At 40.2% G+C, this 17,729-nt stretch overlaps 1 protein-coding gene across 1 annotated transcript; it reads right to left on the bottom strand.

Moving 5' to 3' along the window:
- Positions 1-3,319: 3,319 nt before the first annotated feature.
- Positions 3,320-4,624, bottom strand: LOC135713280 (uncharacterized). Its single transcript, XM_065236366.1, has one exon. It carries the CDS (start codon positions 4,622-4,624, stop codon positions 3,320-3,322), a length of 1,305 nt encoding a protein of 434 aa, XP_065092438.1.
- Between the last annotated feature and the right edge of the window lie 13,105 nt (positions 4,625-17,729).

The following is a 17,729-nucleotide window of genomic DNA, read 5'->3' as shown; positions in this document are numbered from 1 at the left end:
ACTCCGGCGTCCCGTAGTTGCTCAATGTTGGGTCGCGGCGTTCGACTTTGACGGGTGTTATGCACCGTCGAGATTTTTGAGCGCATGCATACTGCAACTAGGTAGTGGTCCGAATCTATGTTCGCACTGCGGTACGTGCGGACGTTGATAATGTCGGAGAAGCATTTCCCGTCGATTAGAACGTGATCGATTTGGTTTTCTGTGTGTTGGTCAGGTGATCTCCAGGTGGCTTTGTGGATATCCTTGCGGGGGAAAAAGGTGCTTCGGACTACCATACCCCAAGAGGCTGCAAAGTTCACGCATCGTTGGCCGTTGTCGTTCGATACGGCATGCAGGATCTATACATTGCCTCCCGTCCTACCTGAGGGCGATGTGCGGTATAAGAGGTGAGGGGAAAGGAAACTAGTGGACTCTTTCATTCTGACGGTGTTCTTACGCAACAGCAGACGTGACGTCACGTCTGTTGCTGCATAAGAAGACGCGAGAACGAAAGAGTCCACTAGTTTCCTTTCTCCTCACCTCTTTTACCGCACATCGACCTGAGGGTGCATGTCGCCGATGACGTTTTTGAAGTCCTGTTACGAACAGTCGTCGTACACCTGCTCCAGCTGCGCATAGAACGCTTCTTTCTCGTCGTCGGGTCTGATTGATGCTGTAGTTGAAGAAACGGCCCTTAATCCTCAACTTGCACATCCTCGCGTTGATCGGCTGCCAACCAATCACGCGTTGGCGCATCTTACCCAGCACTACAAAGCCGGTTCCCAGCTCGTTGGTGGTGCCACAGCTCTGGTAGAAAGTAGCCACTCGATGCCCGCTTTTCCATACCTTTTGTCCCGTCCAGCAAAGCTCCTGCAGTGCTACGACTTCGAAGTTGCGTGGTTGAAGTTCGTCATAGATTAACATATCACAGCCCGGGAAGCCGAGTGATTTGCAGTTCCATGTTCCGCGTTTCCAATCGTAGCCCTTATTTCGTCGCATAGGTCTGTGCCGATTGTTCCGATCCGTATTTCTTTCTTCAGTATTTGCAACTTTAAGTTTTTTCCAGGGCGGTTTGTTGGGCCTGCCCCAACCCCCTGTCTCGCCAGGGGACCATCGTACACAGCTCTGTTTGGAGTCCCACGCTGGCACTAGGACGGTGATCAGCCGCTTCTAACATGGAAAACAGACGCTGTTTTGAGCCACACCTTCATGGTGAACAGACGCTCGGGTTTGATGAAGCATTTCCTCTATCACTGTACTATGGTTACCGCACCAGTGTTCGCATCGCACCTCTTCACTTTGTTATTGTCGGTCTGGCAACATTACCCAGGCTACGCCACCCAGCAGTGTCCATGTTTCAGTGGTAGTCTTTTGTTATCATATGACTCGGGGAGGCGTGAAGTAGGAACTTGTGAGGACCAGGGCTAGGTATTCCGCTCCTTCCAGGTTGTCAACTCACCATTTTGTAGCCCAAAAACATAATAAGAACGTCTACCAATAACTGGAACACCTACCCTAGGTATGATCCTTAAAATTAACATTTATTTTTCATATTTTCTTAAGAAGATTATTATTATAGAAACTTCTTTTGGAAGCTAATTCTAGACGCTTGACCATCGCTCCGCACCTCTACCTAAAAAAAAACACGGCAGGACAGTAAATCTAAGTACTTACGCAGTAATGGAGCAATTTTTCATTGTTTATGGATCAAAATTAACAATATAGTGTCCAAAATGTGAATAAAATACGTCTAATTTATGGATCATGGCTGTTCCGAATATCGGGATAACCCTGTCCGCCAAGCCCGGAGAGCTACGATAACGGTCGCTGTCAGAAATGACAGATGTCAGGTTTGATTCAACGGAACTGTGAGTTTAGATAGGTCGGAGTAAGAACGAGAAAAAAGAGGAAAAGAAGGTACAATTCCAAACCACCTAGAACACGTTTTACAGGTAAATGAAGTTGATTGCCTAAATTTGTTACTAGGGCTATCGTTTAATTAAATTGTTGTAAACTAGCTACTGAAGTAGGTTAGTTGGAGGTGGAATTCGTGAAGATACTACTATTTGATCCTAAAATCTGGCAACCTACAATTTGTTCCTAAACGCTATATACTTGATTTACCCTAAGTAACTAGTAAGTAGCTCATTCTACATCGTTTGCATGCTGAACTAAAATAATAATTGAATCCCTAAATCCTAAATCTAGCCAAATCTTTGTTGAAAGAGTGACGGCAGATAACTCTCGGTTTGAAAGATCTCCCGCTCAGCCTCCTATCGCTTTTTATGGATGAATTTATCTTCCTCCAGCGCTTTCTCATTTGTGCTTTTCTCCTGCTGCAACTGGTCTAGGGATTCCTCCAGACTAACCTCATTGATACTTCCTTTTACAGATTCGGATCCGGCATCACTCCTCGCACTATTCTTTCTGCTAGGTGTTTTTTTGGGACAAATTTCTTGGTTCCTTTCGGCACCTTCAGCATATTTGTGCACTTCGAGCACGTCGACGGAACCTCCTTTACAGCTGTTGTCTTACCAGCACAACTATAATGGGTCCAAAAATCGTAGACATCACCTTCACAAAGCGTACATTTTCGATAGCTGTTCTGTTCTTCACTCAACGGTGGTATTGATCCCTCTGACATTTTGAGGTTATATACGATGTTGTTCTTCAAGAATTTTCGGATTAATGAAAGCAATTTCCTCAGAGCAGTCTCGTTTTGGACAGCTTGAAGCTGAAAAAGGTTTTATTAAAGCATTAAGATTGGCTTAGATTTTATATTAGTACCGAAATCCGGTACATTGCGTCCATCTCAACGGAATTCACATCCAGTGCTTTCACATAATTAATAATATCACCCCAGGTGGGTCTCGCGCTCTGATAGGAAAAAAATATCAAAACTCACGTTTCTCGTTTCCCGTGAATCCGCATACGACACAAACGATCGAGATCAGCTATGGCAGATTATGCACAAGTACGTAAAATCCGCTCCTTGGCTTACGACTGATCGGATCTCGGATTTTCTACGTTTAACTGTAGAGAACATGCTTACGAGATAAAAATCGCATTTGCTGTACACAGAGTTACGTTATCGATTTTTTTTAAACGTGCCTAAACATTCTGGGACACCCTATAGAAAAAATTTGCAACCACCACTAAAAAGAACCATATGGCGAGCTAATGAAAAAACAAACAAATGGGTTTTCATTTTTTATTTTCTTAGTTTGTATGGCCCATGGCTACATACAATATAATATGAAGGTTTACCCAAATCAGAAAAATAGAAGTCAAATAAAATAACGACATAAAATACAACACCGCTAAGAATTAAACAATAATTTCACAATAAATTAGTGAAGAACAATCTTCTAACGTCATTGACCACCATTTGCGGTTGTACGTTTTCAACTCCATCTCTGGGTACCATTACGTTCCCCACTTTGCAAATGTCGCCTACAGCAACCAAGGGCCTCATTCTTCCAACAGCCAACATCTGCCGGTCATCTGATCCACCTAGATGCGCCTTCCGTCGGTTATCTTCTAGATCGACAATATATTCCATGTACTGATCAAGCGACCCGAGCTCCTGGTATCCGTAGCTTTCCAAATACAATCGAAACGCTAGATTTCCTTGCGCCAACTCAGCTTGCACGCCCAGATATCCGTACACATCGAAGTAGATGTTTTTAGCTTCGGTTACTACCTTCATAGCATCGTCGTAGGCATTCATCATCAACAGGTAGAAAGCATAATCCTCCAATGCTTCCGCATACACTACACTCGTCGATCCAAAGCTATGCCATGCCCAACTCACCGCCTGCGTTATCAGTAGTTTTGCCTGGAATAATCTCTGCTTGGCGATACAGCTTCTCCCCAGCTGACGAAACGTCCCAATCATTGTTTCGTATGGACAGATGCCTTCACCTAGTAACTGCAGTGCCAATAGTCCTTGTTGATAGCTTGCGTTAAACTCGCAGTTCTCGAAGTAGCTGGCCGCTAGAGCACAATGCAGTTCAGCGGTTAAGCTCATCGGGACAACTTTGGTTATGCCTGCGAGTGAGTGAATCTCCGAAATTGTAAGGAAAGCAGCTTCGTCGCGGTTTGAGAGGGATTCGGCGAGAACCAGAACCTTCAATACTTGTAAAGTCTTAATAGATCGGCCTTTGGCTTGACCTTTAGCGATGTTCAGCAGGATAATGGCTTCAGCGTACCAGCCGGCTTCCATTAGGAACGTTCCCAGCTTGAGCATATAGCGGAATCCAAGCAAATGGCCATCAGATAGATCCGGATACAATGCAATGAAGTGGCAGATGTTTTCCGTCAGAGTCCATACGAAATTCTTCGTCGATTTCTCCAACCACTGGAAGTATACTGTGAGCTTCGTTCGAGCGCTTGGTTCGCATCTGAGGATGTTGCTCACGTTATAAGGATTGGATAGCACTTGCCGTTGGTGTTGTGCCAGTTCGGGGAGGTGACACATTTCGTCCAGTACGTTGATCATAAATGGAATGGGTAGCTGCTCCAGCACCGCAGTAAGGGTACCCTTCTGTTGAGTGAAGGTCCAGCTTGGCGACGGAGAATCCTGTGTCGAACAAGAACTGCTAGAGTTCGACGAGCTCAACTGTAACTCCAGGGGATGATCCATTTCTAATTATAGGCACTACCGTTACACGATTCGATTGCTGATGTCAAACTGGAACTGATACTGTTTCAAGCATTACTGTTAGCTTAAATACCATATTGAGAATCAATTATACCTAGCCGGTCGAAAGAACGGGTACGATTTAAAAATAAAAATGCATTATTTGTACCAAAATTTGAGGGATGTTAGGTAGCGGTAATGAAACGATTGAGAATAACCGTTCATTATCTGATTTTAGCCAAACAGTACCTGCTTTGGAAATACCATTGTAACATTGTACGAGAATGTCAGCATCTCAACGAGTTTTCGATTGCGTTACTCGGTATAAATTTAGCATTTAGGAATAAAGAAACATCGGTTATTGTTCTCAAAAAAAAAATCAAAATAATATTGCAGCACCATGTTCCGATACACAAACTACAGGCAAGTTGTGAATGCTACAAAATACTGATAGGTAGCTTATTTTTGACCATGTTACAAATTATATTTTGTGAGCTCAGTGTGGATGTTGTCAGTTTTAATCGCACAACTACTGACACCATGGCCCGACCTTCCTATAAGCATTAAGTTTATCAATAAAATTACGGAGATTTGAACATTTTTCCAGAAATACCGGTTTCAGAAGCGAATACTGAAAAAAATATTTGGTAGGCCAGATCGGTAAAAAACAGTTATTACAGTATGGGAAAATTCGTTAATTCATTAAATTCACAACACTTCTCTGTGCAAAACAGGTACCACCAACGGATGCTGAAAAAATATCCGGTTTTGTCCAGCACATAATTTAGATGTACATAATCCAGTACAGACAATTTTAGATGCAGACTACACAGCAAAAAAATAATTTTGATATCACGTCAAAGTGGATGCACTACAATCATGTCGAAAATATGGTGTAATATTACTTGCTAAAAAGGACAAAATTATCATTAATACAATGCATGAACTGACATTAAGCTGCTTTTACTGCATTTGTTTATTTATGTGGTCATAAAAATTACATGAAATTTTCGACATGATTGTAGTGCATCCACTTTGATGTGATATCAAAATTATTTTTTTGCTGTGTATAGCTTATATAGGCAAAAATTAAATGTATAAGCTAATCTGCAGCTAAAATTGTTAGTTGGAAAGTGGCTCAGTTTTTGTGAAATCGAGCATAAACGAAAAATTTCCATACATTATCAAAAGTCCAGTAGATTGTTGTGCCACATTTGTTTATAAACAGAAGTCTTTTTTTTTTGCTCTCGCCCCAAATTTACCAATTTGATCAGGGTGCCTTCCATTCATTTTAACTAAAAAAATGTTTTAGGAAATTATGGATAAATAAGATATTATGATCAGGGGTTGAAACAGTTGACGTTTTTTACTACACTTGCTTCGTTGTCGTGCGCGACAGTCTATTTGTATTCGTACACTCATGCTCTACCGTCGTCTCTCTCACACAACACAAACGGTAGAATAACATTCGAGCAAAAAGAAAATTATCAAAGAACTATCATATGACATGTGTGATCTCATTCTAATTCCTCAACTTAGTGTAAATTAAACAATTTCTGATCAGAAATGTGTTTACTATGACATCATTGCTTGCTATTTACATAATTCACACAAGCACAACATCAGCAGCTCTTATTATAAGAAAAACTAAAATACATACATTCGTGACGATTACAGTAAATGTGTCGACTACCGTGACCGCTTACAAGACTGATTATGATGGTATTTTGTATGTGTAAGGAACAAGAAAAGATATTACAGTTTGTGTTTGACACATAAAACCTGAAAATTTAGCTTTGACAGAGCCACAATGAGCGATTTTCTGCTCGCCTCTTCGCGAAGAGTGGGTGAGATAAATGACAAAATCGCTTATTGTGACTCTCAGGCTGGTCAAACACAAACTCCACAATCTTTGCTTGTTGCTTACACAAACAAAATATTATTATGATATCTTATTATTCCATAATTTCATAAAACATTTTTTTAGCCAAAATGAATGGAAGGCACCCTGAATTTAATAAGGCACAGTGTAAGCATGGAATCCCAGTAAAAAAAGTACACGTCTACGTAAACAACTTACAGGAATTCAAATTCTCATCCCTGATCGTCATTCGCATCACCTATCTAAAAAAAAGTGTGCTGTATATGTCTGTCTGGAGTTCCCCTCCGATCTCAAAAAGTACTCCCTCAACCGTCGCATTCTTATGTCATGCATGCTTGAGATCCTGGCTCAAACCAGTAAAATCCTCTCGAATCCATCTCAAACGAATTCAAGTCGCCATCAAACCCAGATAACCCACCCGATCATGCCCCTTTCTAAGCAATCTCTGGATCTAAATTTCTCAAAGAAAACAAACTTTTTGTAGGCCGCAGCTTGTAGAATGGATCTCTCTGATTTGGTATTGTGTATATGGAATGACTTCCAAACTACAAAGAAATATCTGTTTTCAGGTATTGGTCAATAATTGACATGATAATTATTATCCACTCCTTCATTCATACACAGTTACAGATATTTTAGCTTGTTATAGAGGCTAAAATGTCTATTTTTTCAATGTCTAATTTGCGGGAGTTACTTCCGTGTCCCGATCAGTTTTCTGTGAATTCTACCGGTTGATGGAGGGAGCTGTCTCATTCAGAAAAAAATCAACAAAAACAAAAAAGGACATCAACGAATGTAAACATTCTTGGCTCTAGGCAGTGCTGCCAGAAAAGATTGAAAAATTGGTTCTCATGGTGGTTGAAGGAGGTTACAGTGTGTCGAAGAGTGTTTTTGATGTGTTTAACACAAGATGGCAGAGTGGCTGTCAACGAATATTCCAGTGAATTTTGACACTATTTCGGTGAATCGCTTCCGTGGAGATTTTAGAAGCTGTCATCGGAAGTTCTAATGAATGTTGACGGAGAAGGTTCCGCACGATTTCGGCGGTGATTATAGATGCTCGTCAGTATACTCCGTCGAAATCCACTAGCACTTTGGAGGGGTCAGTGGATTTCGACGGAGTATGCTGACTGATTTCGGTAGATATTTTGAATGCTGCCATCGGAAGTAGTCAATTCTCGATAAAGTTTTCAAAGGGACGTATCTGTTATTGTGAACTAAAATTAAATCGTCAATTTCTCGAAAGCCCGAGTACTCCCACGTAAACTAATACCACTTTTAAAAATGATAATGATCTCCCAACAAGATGGTTGTAGCAGTTTGCGTGGGACTGCTCAGAGTTTTGAGAAATTGACGTTGGCATCTTTGTTTGCAAAAAACAGATACGTTCCTAAGATGTAGACCAGCTGATAGATAAAGAGGGAAGAAACGATAAGTCCCTTTTAAAACGTAATCAAGAATTAAATCGATCAATAAAAAACAAATTTTATTATTAAAATGAAACAAAGTACAGTTTAAAACTTCCTAAAAATGATGTTTGAATTGAACTGATCTTTTGTTTGAAACAACCAATGTTTTATCACCATGCTTCTTCCTCCAACCCGAAAAATGCCTAGACTGGACCGGGAATCGAACCCAGTCACCTCCAGCATGGACTTGCTTTGTAGCTGTGCCTTTACCTAAGGGAGGTCATTGTTATTTGAAATAATTTTTTTTTATTTAAAATAATAGAAAAAAACAATGGATTCAAACTACTTAATTTAGTTTATTATAACATAAATTCGAAAATGACAAGACCTAATGATAAAATTGGTGGGGCTGTGCATAAGACACGGATGCGTAGACTACGTTGAGATGTGTAGTGAACTTCTCCTTCATTTTTCTTAATATTGATTTAAAATACAGTAGAAGTAACTTATTTCCTCGATTTACTCCATTTCCTCTCCTCGACATGTCAATTTCCTCACCCTTATTAGTTATTTTTCTGACTGTTTCTGGACTTTCCGTTAGGGATATTTCCGCATATGAAACACTTGTATTTAATCCTCTGTTATAAAATATATTCCCCGTGCACACTTCAATGCCCATCCCATCTCCGTTGAACATTTGTCAACACGTTCAACCAAACGCTTGATCGCAGTGGGATACCTCCGGTGGGAATTCGTTCACTAGCATGTATTGCACATCCCAGCCCAAATAACATTGTAAGTTTTATTGAGGTTTTAAAGCACTCTACAAGTCTAAATCATAGTCTACAGTACCCTCATAAAACCCAAATTGTTAATTGGGAGGTAACCAATAAGCCCGGTAATTTGGATTGATTTTGTTATATAAAGCTAACATACAACTAATACAGGGCTTTGGCGCATTATTAGTCGGATTGTTACTAAGCAGGCTTGTTGGTTACTAGGGATTGCCCCCTCACTTTCTTTACATCAGCATAATCGAAAATTTGATATTCCGAGTTGTGCTTTCTCAAAATTAGAAAGTTTGGTCCATGTTCCATATTTAATCATAATTTGCTACTTCAAGCAATCAAAAATTCGTCCATCCAAGCAGGATCATAATTCTAAATGTTCATTGGCTACCTTAACGTAGGAATTTATCCGCCTCTTAAGCACATAATTAGGAACTAGAACTACAACTATTCATAAATATATCTCTTAACTTTTTGTCATTCTTGCATTTACCACAAAGACGCTCCAACCTATTTTCAGAGGTTTAATTTTTGTTGGACCGAACTAAACACAGCACCCACCCAGAAACTCGCTAATCCACTTGGTGCATGAATTTTGTAACAAACAACAATGTAAAGCTCTACTTAAAGATGTAAATGAATGTTTACCGTCAGTTTGCCAAGCAGAATCTCACGAACACTAGCGCGTTCATAGGATTTTGACAGTTCTTACAGTAATGCATCTATAATTTGTATACAACATCCGAAGTCCCTCCTTTTTTACATATTCTGCAGAAAAAATACATCCAAAGTCTCTCCTATTTTACACATTCTGCACAAAAACTACTTTCTAAACCCCGCCCCTGACATGATTTCTCGCCGTTTTTTTATGAATGGGGCATTACAGAGAGTATATTTTGTGCAAAATATGTTAAAAAGGATGGACTTCAGATGTTAATCTAATTGCTAATAAAAGAGGTACCAGACATGTTTTACACTATTTTGTAGCTGTGCGAGGTACATCATACAACAACAAATTTTCTCTCAACTAGAATTTTTGGCTCTTTTGGCGGGTGAAAAAATTAACGTCAATTCTTTTTAGGTTGTAATTAAAGGAGGATGGGGGGAGGAGTTTGTTTTTTAAAAATAACATTTGCGCGTTTTATATTATTTGAACGGGACCGAAAACAGACTCAATAACTCTTTCTGTAAAATAAGTGTGGTCCTGAAAAGGATCAATTGTTCGATCTCCACAAATTCCACATCCTCTCCACCCCATCGTTGATTGTCATCAAGGTGATCATGCTGACTGCTACTATTTTACCACACCGTCCGTCCGATGCGGAAATGATCGGATTCACAACAGCAGCGCTCTAGCCTAACTGCGGTAATGTTCAGCAGAGGCAGAGGAATAAATTCCACCTTTTCCTGATTTGCTCCTGCTTCTGCTTGCCCCGCCGTCCGGAGCTTTAATGAGCGGAGGAACTTGACTTTAAATGATCTATATATCTTGAATTTGTGTGGTTTACATGTATAACTTATCAAGTGACACAGATGCGTCTTTTCAACTTTAGTTCCTGTGAAATTTCAATTATTATTAATTACAGTTCCTAGTCCTATCAGGCCTGTTTTAGAGAATGACCACCTTGGTGGGATTGGTTTGCTTGAAAATTTGAAAAAGAAGACTACTTATAACTATTTACAACTACAACTAACCTACAACTACTATATACACCTAATCTACTATATACAAATTGCTTATCAAAGCATGTTCTGATAAATTACATTTTTGTGCAAATTTAGTCTTAATTTCGTTAATTCTGGAATCTATTTTGGCAATGCCTGCCTCTTCGTGTAAATTTGTTATTCTAGTGTCAAAAGGACGATCAAGTACCATCCTCAGCACTCTATTCTGAGCGACCTGGATTTTGTTCCTGTGAGTCTTTGCACATGATTCCCACACCGGAGCTGCGTAGAGGATCGCAGGTGCTATGATTTGTTTGTAGACGGCCAGTTTGTTCACCCTTGAGAGGCGGGATCTGCGGCAAATCAGCGGAAACAGACACCTAACCAAGGCAGAACACTTGACTACAGTTTTCTCTACATGCGAACGGAAGAGGAGCTTTTCATCGAACAACATCCCGAGATAGGTTACTTCGGCGGACCACTCCACCCTTGTGCCATCCATGATTACAGTACAAGATGGAGCCGGTTTCAGTTTGGGCGATTGCCGATGGAGGAACATGATCGCTTGTGTTTTGGTGGCATTGATTTTGATTTTCCACGTGGTGGCATAATCAGCAAAGGCGTTAAGGCATCGTTGAAGTTTGTTCGTTATTTCGCGAGGCATCCTTCCTTTGACGGCTATTGCGGTATCATCTGCGAACAGGAAAAACACGCAACCGTCACCGAGGGGAGGAATGTCGGAAGTGTAAATGCTGTAAAGCAAGGGGCCCAGCAGACTACCTTGCGGGACTCCTGCTGGGATCGAAAACGTGTCTGAGAGACAACCATTCAACGATACCTTAAACGACCTTTGCTGGAGGTAGTTACGGGTGATTTTAATAAGATGTAAAGGAAAGTTGAAGTTACAAAGCTTGTACACAAGTCCATCATGCCAAACATTGTCAAACGCCTTTTCAACGTCTAACAAGGCCATGGCTGTGGACTTGGATACAGCTTTGTTACTTCGGATGTTATTCATCACCCGTACTAGCTGATGATTGGTGGAGTGCCCCTTTCTGAATCCAAACTGTTCCGGAAGGAGAATGTTATTTTCCTCGACAAACTTGAGCAAACGATTGAGAATGAGTTTCTCGAACAATTTGCTCAGCGCTGAAAGGAGGCTGATTGGTCTGTAGCTTGAAGGCAATGTTGGATCCTTACCGGGCTTGCGGATTGGTATGATTTTTGCTACTTTCCAGATGCTTGGAAAGTAGTGCAGTTCCAAACATCTGTTGAAGATAGCGGTTAGAAGAGACTGCACTTTCATGCTGAGTCTCTTCAAGATCAAGTTGAATATACCGTCAAACCCGGGAGCCTTCATGTTCTTGGTGCATTTCAGCGCTGAGCAAATTTGTTGTACTGTAATCATATCCGCCGGAGGCACGACACAAGGGGAGGCATCTAGGTTTTGAACGCATTGCGCAACCTGATCATCGAGCGGACTTTGGATAGTCGAGCCAAGCAAATGCGATGAAGCGACATGCTTGCCGATCGCATTTGCTTTCTCCTGTGGGGTAATTAAAAGCCGATCGTCATCATTTTCGACTTTGAGAGGTGGAACGGGTTTGGGATGATTTTTCAGGACCTTGGCTACCTTCCAGAATGGTCTGGAGCGGTCGTCCAGATTCTGGACAACACGCCCGAAACTTTCATTTCGGAGTGAGTCCATTCTGGAAGCAATCTGCCTGTTCAGATCGGCCATTTCACGTTTTTTGCCCAGGTCTCCAGTCCTCTGAAACTGGCGTCTACGCACATTTCTCAATCGAATCAATAATTGGGTGTGGGAATCAATAGCAACAAACTTACCCCTCACAGGAACTTGTCGAACGCATGTCTCGTCAGCCTCGGATATGGCCTGTTGGAGTCCTTCCAACGCCCGGTCGATGTCATCTACGGTGTCGAGTAGTGGATTTTCATCGATGTTGCTGTCCACCATTCGACCGTACTGCACCCAGTTGACATGGTGGTAGCATAGAGGTAACTCTAAGACCACTGGGTCCCGAAGAAAATCATTATTATTTTTGGCTCACTCAGTACCAGAACAACGGTCCCAAGCAGTCCCAAGCTATTTCACTCACCCCTGCATGTTCTGCATGAATCCACACACCCCTGATGTTATCTGTCAAACTTTCATAGCGAATCAAAACAAACATAGTGTAGTAATAGAATTTCAACTAGAATAGGGTACGTTAATCGTTTGCTTGGGACCAATAGGCTACTAAAGTGGTGAGCCAATTTAAAATCGTTAGTTTCGTATTGATTGTTGGTGGTAGTCTTTACGCAGGCAGCCTCTAGCAGGAACCACGTTGACACCGACTTCAGTCACCACCGGTTGGTGGTCGGAGCTGAGATCGTTGTGCGCCTCCGGCTTGGATAGTCCGATGTTTGACAGGAAAAAGTCTAGCGTGGAGGGATTTCCCGCTGGAGAGATGAAAGTTGGCTCGTCCGGAAATTGCACTGTGTACAGTCCATTTTGTGCGTGGTCGAACAATAGACATCCGTTTCGATTCCTCTGGTAGTTCCGCCAAGCTTCATGGCGGGCGTTCAGGTCGCCCCCAACGATGAATCGGTAGCTAGTACGGGTGATGGCGGTCAGGTCCTTCTTGAATTGGATTCCTAATCCGTTGCTTGCGGTACACTGGCGTGGGCAGTAAACAGCGATGAACCGGACGTTTCCAGTTGGTGATTCCACCTCCACACTAATGGCCTCGATGATAGAAGTGCGGATGTGGGGCAGAGTGCAAAACTTGATTCCCTTTCTGACGATGACCGCTACACCACCCCCCCTGGAGCTGGTGCGATCAAGCCGGATAATGTTGTGATCAGGCAACCAGAAGCTGTCACCGAACTTTAGGTGGGTTTCGGTTAGAAGACCCACGTCGATGCTATGCTTGCGGAGGAAGCCGGCAAGCTCAATCTGTTTAGCTCTTACAGAGCAAGCGTTCCAGGTAGCGATGGTTAGCGGTTTAGACACCATATTGGATGATGAACTTACCGAGCACTTGGATCTGTTCGGGCTTATTGCGGCACTTACGTAGAGCACCGGTCATGTTGATAAAAATCTCCATCAGTTCGTCTGCTGAGAACAGATCGGGATTGTTTGTTTGAGCTGTTGGTTGCCTCCAGAATCCAGGGGGGGATGGAGAGCTTTGTCCAGCAGAAGATCCAGACGTTTCTTGAGGGGGCGCGGATCGCACCCTGGGATTCGCTTGTCCACGAAGAGGTGGAAAGTCCTCTGTCCTGAAAGCCGGGGCCTTATCCTTCCTTCGTGCTGGTTGATTGTTGGTGGACGCTTGATTTCGGATGCGCTTGAAATCCTCGCGTTTAGGAACAGAAGGCAGAGCTCTTATATAGTATTACAGGTTCAAGCAAAACGATGCGCAACCAAATGGAACTCGATTATGGCGACTTGGTTTGGGGAGAACGTTTATTTCATTGAAACAGTGATAAAATAATCATTTTTAATTTGTACATTTTTCAACGATTTTTTATTTTGAGAAAATTGGAAAAGTATTTATTGTTAGTGTTATTTCCTATCGATTGATGTATTTGGATTTTAATTTAATCTATAAATGACATAGCTATAATTGAACGCTTACACTTTTCGTGACGGTCGCAATTTTAGATGTTCGATTTACCCCCCGTACCTTCCCGTAAGACGTAGTCTACGTCAAAAAAAATTGTATCAAACAAAAGCATAGTTTAAAAAACCTGAATTATATTTTTGCTTTAGCAAAGAATTATTGAAGTTTCTAACAAAAAGTTCGTTTAATTAAAATATGAAACTTGTTTGTCGCTATAGTAATCTGAAAAAGCGTTTGAGTTAAACTGAAGTTTGATTTAATTTACTTTTTTTCCTCTGCGTGTATTTTTAAATTATGTCCTCCACTATGAAAAAATATGGTTCACTGCAGTGATTCCACATATACATATTTATCTGTAATCATACAGATTTTATTCAATATTTTGATACATATATCTGTACTTACAGATTACAGATTTTTATAAAATATACACATTTTACAGATTTTTCAAGTAAGTAGAAAATCGTTTTTACTCTACATTATATTTATTAATTACGGCAACTTATCGAGTTCTTCGGTAATTTTTAACAGACTTCTGACTTTGACTATATGTTTAGTATTACTTCTGCGTGAAGTCAACGATTTACATAGTCCTCCATCTATCGTATAAAAATTACCACTTTAGTCTGTTATTTGAAATTAGACTTCTGACGTTCAGACGTTCTGATTTCTGATTTCTTGCAGGAAGGGATATTAGCATAGAGGTATTGCTAAGACCAGAAGGTCCCGAAGAAACGTGCTCAACTTTTTGGCTCAGCTCTGGTACTCTCTTCGGTCTCAAGCAAATCGATGCACCCCTCGATACATAGGAAAATCCACGAGCCCCTCATTTTATCTGTCAAACTTTCATAGCAAATCAAAACAAACATAGTGTAGTAGTAGAATTTTGACTAGAATGGGGTACGTTAATCGATTTGCTTGGGACCAATAGGCTAGTCAAGTAGTGAGCCAATTTTAAATCGTTAGTTTCCAACCGGTGATATTAGTTTCCTTTGGGGATGAGTCGGTAAAAGTTGAAAAGTAGAAACGATACAATCTTAAGATACCAAACTTCAACAATTTTTCAATATCTTAAACTTTGAACAAACTCTTTCTGTATTTTGAATAAACTTAAATTTGTAGACATTTTTTAAGAACGTACTAGGCCTTTATAATGAAATAATACAGATTTTTGTCAGCGAGATACAGATTAAAAAGGTTTTTTACAGTGAAAATATTTATTGAAATTGGGAAAACACAACACAGTTGATGATGGTGATCACCAGTGATGTCAACATTCCAGTTGAAACTGGTTTCTTCCATTTTTTGACACATCCACTCCCATTTTTTGACAAAACCATCCAGTTTAAAATATTTCAGTTTTTTGATAATCATCCAGTTTTATCCAGTTTTTCATTATTAATAGCAAAATATTTTGAAATATGATTACCAACACAGAATGATTGATAAGCTAACACTATATGGGCCATTCCAGCTCAAGTGGGTACAGAATTTAAAAAAGTTGTGGTCGATGTCACCGATTTGACCCAAACTTGGCCAAAACGCTTATTTTGGCATTCTTAACAAATGCCTTTTTTGATTTTGCTCTGAAGTGCCTAGATCCCTCTCGGCCACCCTGGATTTTCGAGATTTTTAAAAATTTCATCTTTCAGAAGGCATTACTCCACAACCAAATAAGCTATTCGTGATCTTAGATCGTCAATTTGAAGGTTTTTTAATTTAAATTCTTATAGGTGTACTCACATTTTATTTTTGTTATAGTAACTACCGGCAGGTATCCAAATTGTAAAAAATTGGCCTATTTTCACCATGGGCGGAGATTGTGATTTCTTAATATTTTGGGCTCAAATTTTCACCACACTGTGGAAAAATCTTCTACTTGATGTGATTCCAAGGGCAAATGATTTGGACAAATAGTTTTTGAGATATGACCAGATGAGTGAGTGGTAGTGGAAAATCAATGAAAATGACCCATATTGGAATTTAAATGTGGAAATGCAATATTTAGAACATTTAATCAAAGTGTTTTGTTGCTTCATGTGTGAAGTTTATGATTTTCAGAGTTAGACACACAGTTAGAGTAACTCGGAGCGTTTGGTACGGTATGTCCACGCATCCTTCCACCCCTGTAGATTCAAGAAATGTTCCCATTCATTTCCAAGAATCGTCTTTGCGGCAAATACAACGCAGTAGGCCTGGCCGTATTGATGTTTATATCATATCTCAGATATGCTGTAAACATCAGTTAGACAAGATAAGTGATTAGACCTCATCTAACCTAATCATTTTCCAGGATGCTTTCTCGTACTGGCTGCGTTTGTATTAGATTAGATAAGATTAGATGTTTATGTTTTTCAGAGTTGGGAGCAAATGCTACACTAATATCAACATGAAGCTTTAGTGTGATAATTTATTAGATAGAGATAGTTCTGAAGAGTATAGATTGATAAGGCGTTAGAGTACTAATCAAATTCGAACTCCTTATATATATAGTTCTAGCGACGTTTATCGCTACCTAAAGCCTCACGTTGCCGAAAGCATTTCCAGACAATGGTGTGTTATAAATAAAGCAACTCTTCTTTACCCAACTATTGTTTTCCATCTCTCATCATGACCAACGTAGTCATCACAGAGAGAAGTAGTAGGGTGGTGTTGTGTACTGTACCATCATCAGCATTGTTGACGGTTACTCCCGCATTGAGTCGCGAAGTTTAAGATTAACGAGTTTACGAGTAAGTTCTGAAGAGGATAGATTGATAGTTACCCTAATAAAAATAACCATAAAAGAGAGCTTAATCATCCAAACTATTTGTGGGATAGTTTACCCATCCGGGATACAGTTCGTTTATAGTATTTGTTTATTAGGGTACACTAGAGTACGGCAGTGTGTTGTAATTGAGCAAAGGGCCATTGATACGACAGGACTAATTCACTGAAAGTTAGTGTTGGTGCTTACATTCTAAATAGGTTGAGTTAAAATTATTATGTATAAGGTAATTATTGGTCCATTTTTAGATATGACGGTTTTGGCTCTTCAGCATTGTTCCCTAATATGTGTATAGAAAATAATGATACAATTTAATAATTCAATTTTTCCTAAAACTATCTTTTGATGAAGAAAAACCCGTGGTACATGAAAGTTGATTAATCCGCCACTTTGGATATCGAATAAAAATTAAACCTCAACCAAAGAAAATATTCACAATTTTGCTGAAAAACGCAATCAATGGTCTACGTCCTCCATTTTACGACGAGTTTAACGATGTCTTAAAAAAGACTTCACATGTCTGCAAGCACTTCGCCATTCATTTTTTTTCAGATAATAATGTTTGTAAACAATCGTATCGTTACTCTTAAGAGCAGCGCACAATGTATCCGGGTATGATACTTTGCCGAATAGTATTAAATCCGGATGTATTGTGTGGTGCACTTTAGACTTGCATGGGAATCCCGGTTAATAACGCAGGTACTATTCTCGGTCTAGTCGTTAGTGCAGTGAAGAGATACTCCCAATATTTCAGTTTCAATAAATAAGTTGTTTTATTAGTACGATACCAATTAAATGCAATAATGAGCGCACGCGAATGGTTTACGCAATAACAAAAAATGATTTAGTGGCGTACATATCACTTAATCACCACACAAATGTGTGAACTCCATTTCACACTGATAAATTTACGCTTCTATGTTGAAAGCTGAGATAAGTGTTTTGTACCGCTGCTCTGTCCCAACTTGTTCCGG

Source organism: Ochlerotatus camptorhynchus, unplaced genomic scaffold (genome assembly GCF_037179485.1).
Source record: "Ochlerotatus camptorhynchus isolate MF236.1 unplaced genomic scaffold, CSIRO-AGI_Acam_v1.1 ptg000041l, whole genome shotgun sequence".
Lineage (NCBI taxonomy): Eukaryota > Metazoa > Arthropoda > Insecta > Diptera > Culicidae > Ochlerotatus > Ochlerotatus camptorhynchus.
This window is presented reverse-complemented; position numbering and strand designations above follow the sequence as displayed.

Bases quoted from the DNA above. Each gene is read 5' to 3' on its own strand.
- LOC135713280 (XM_065236366.1), bottom strand. From the start codon at position 4,624: ATGGATCATCCCCTGGAGTTACAGTTGAGCTCGTCGAACTCTAGCAGT.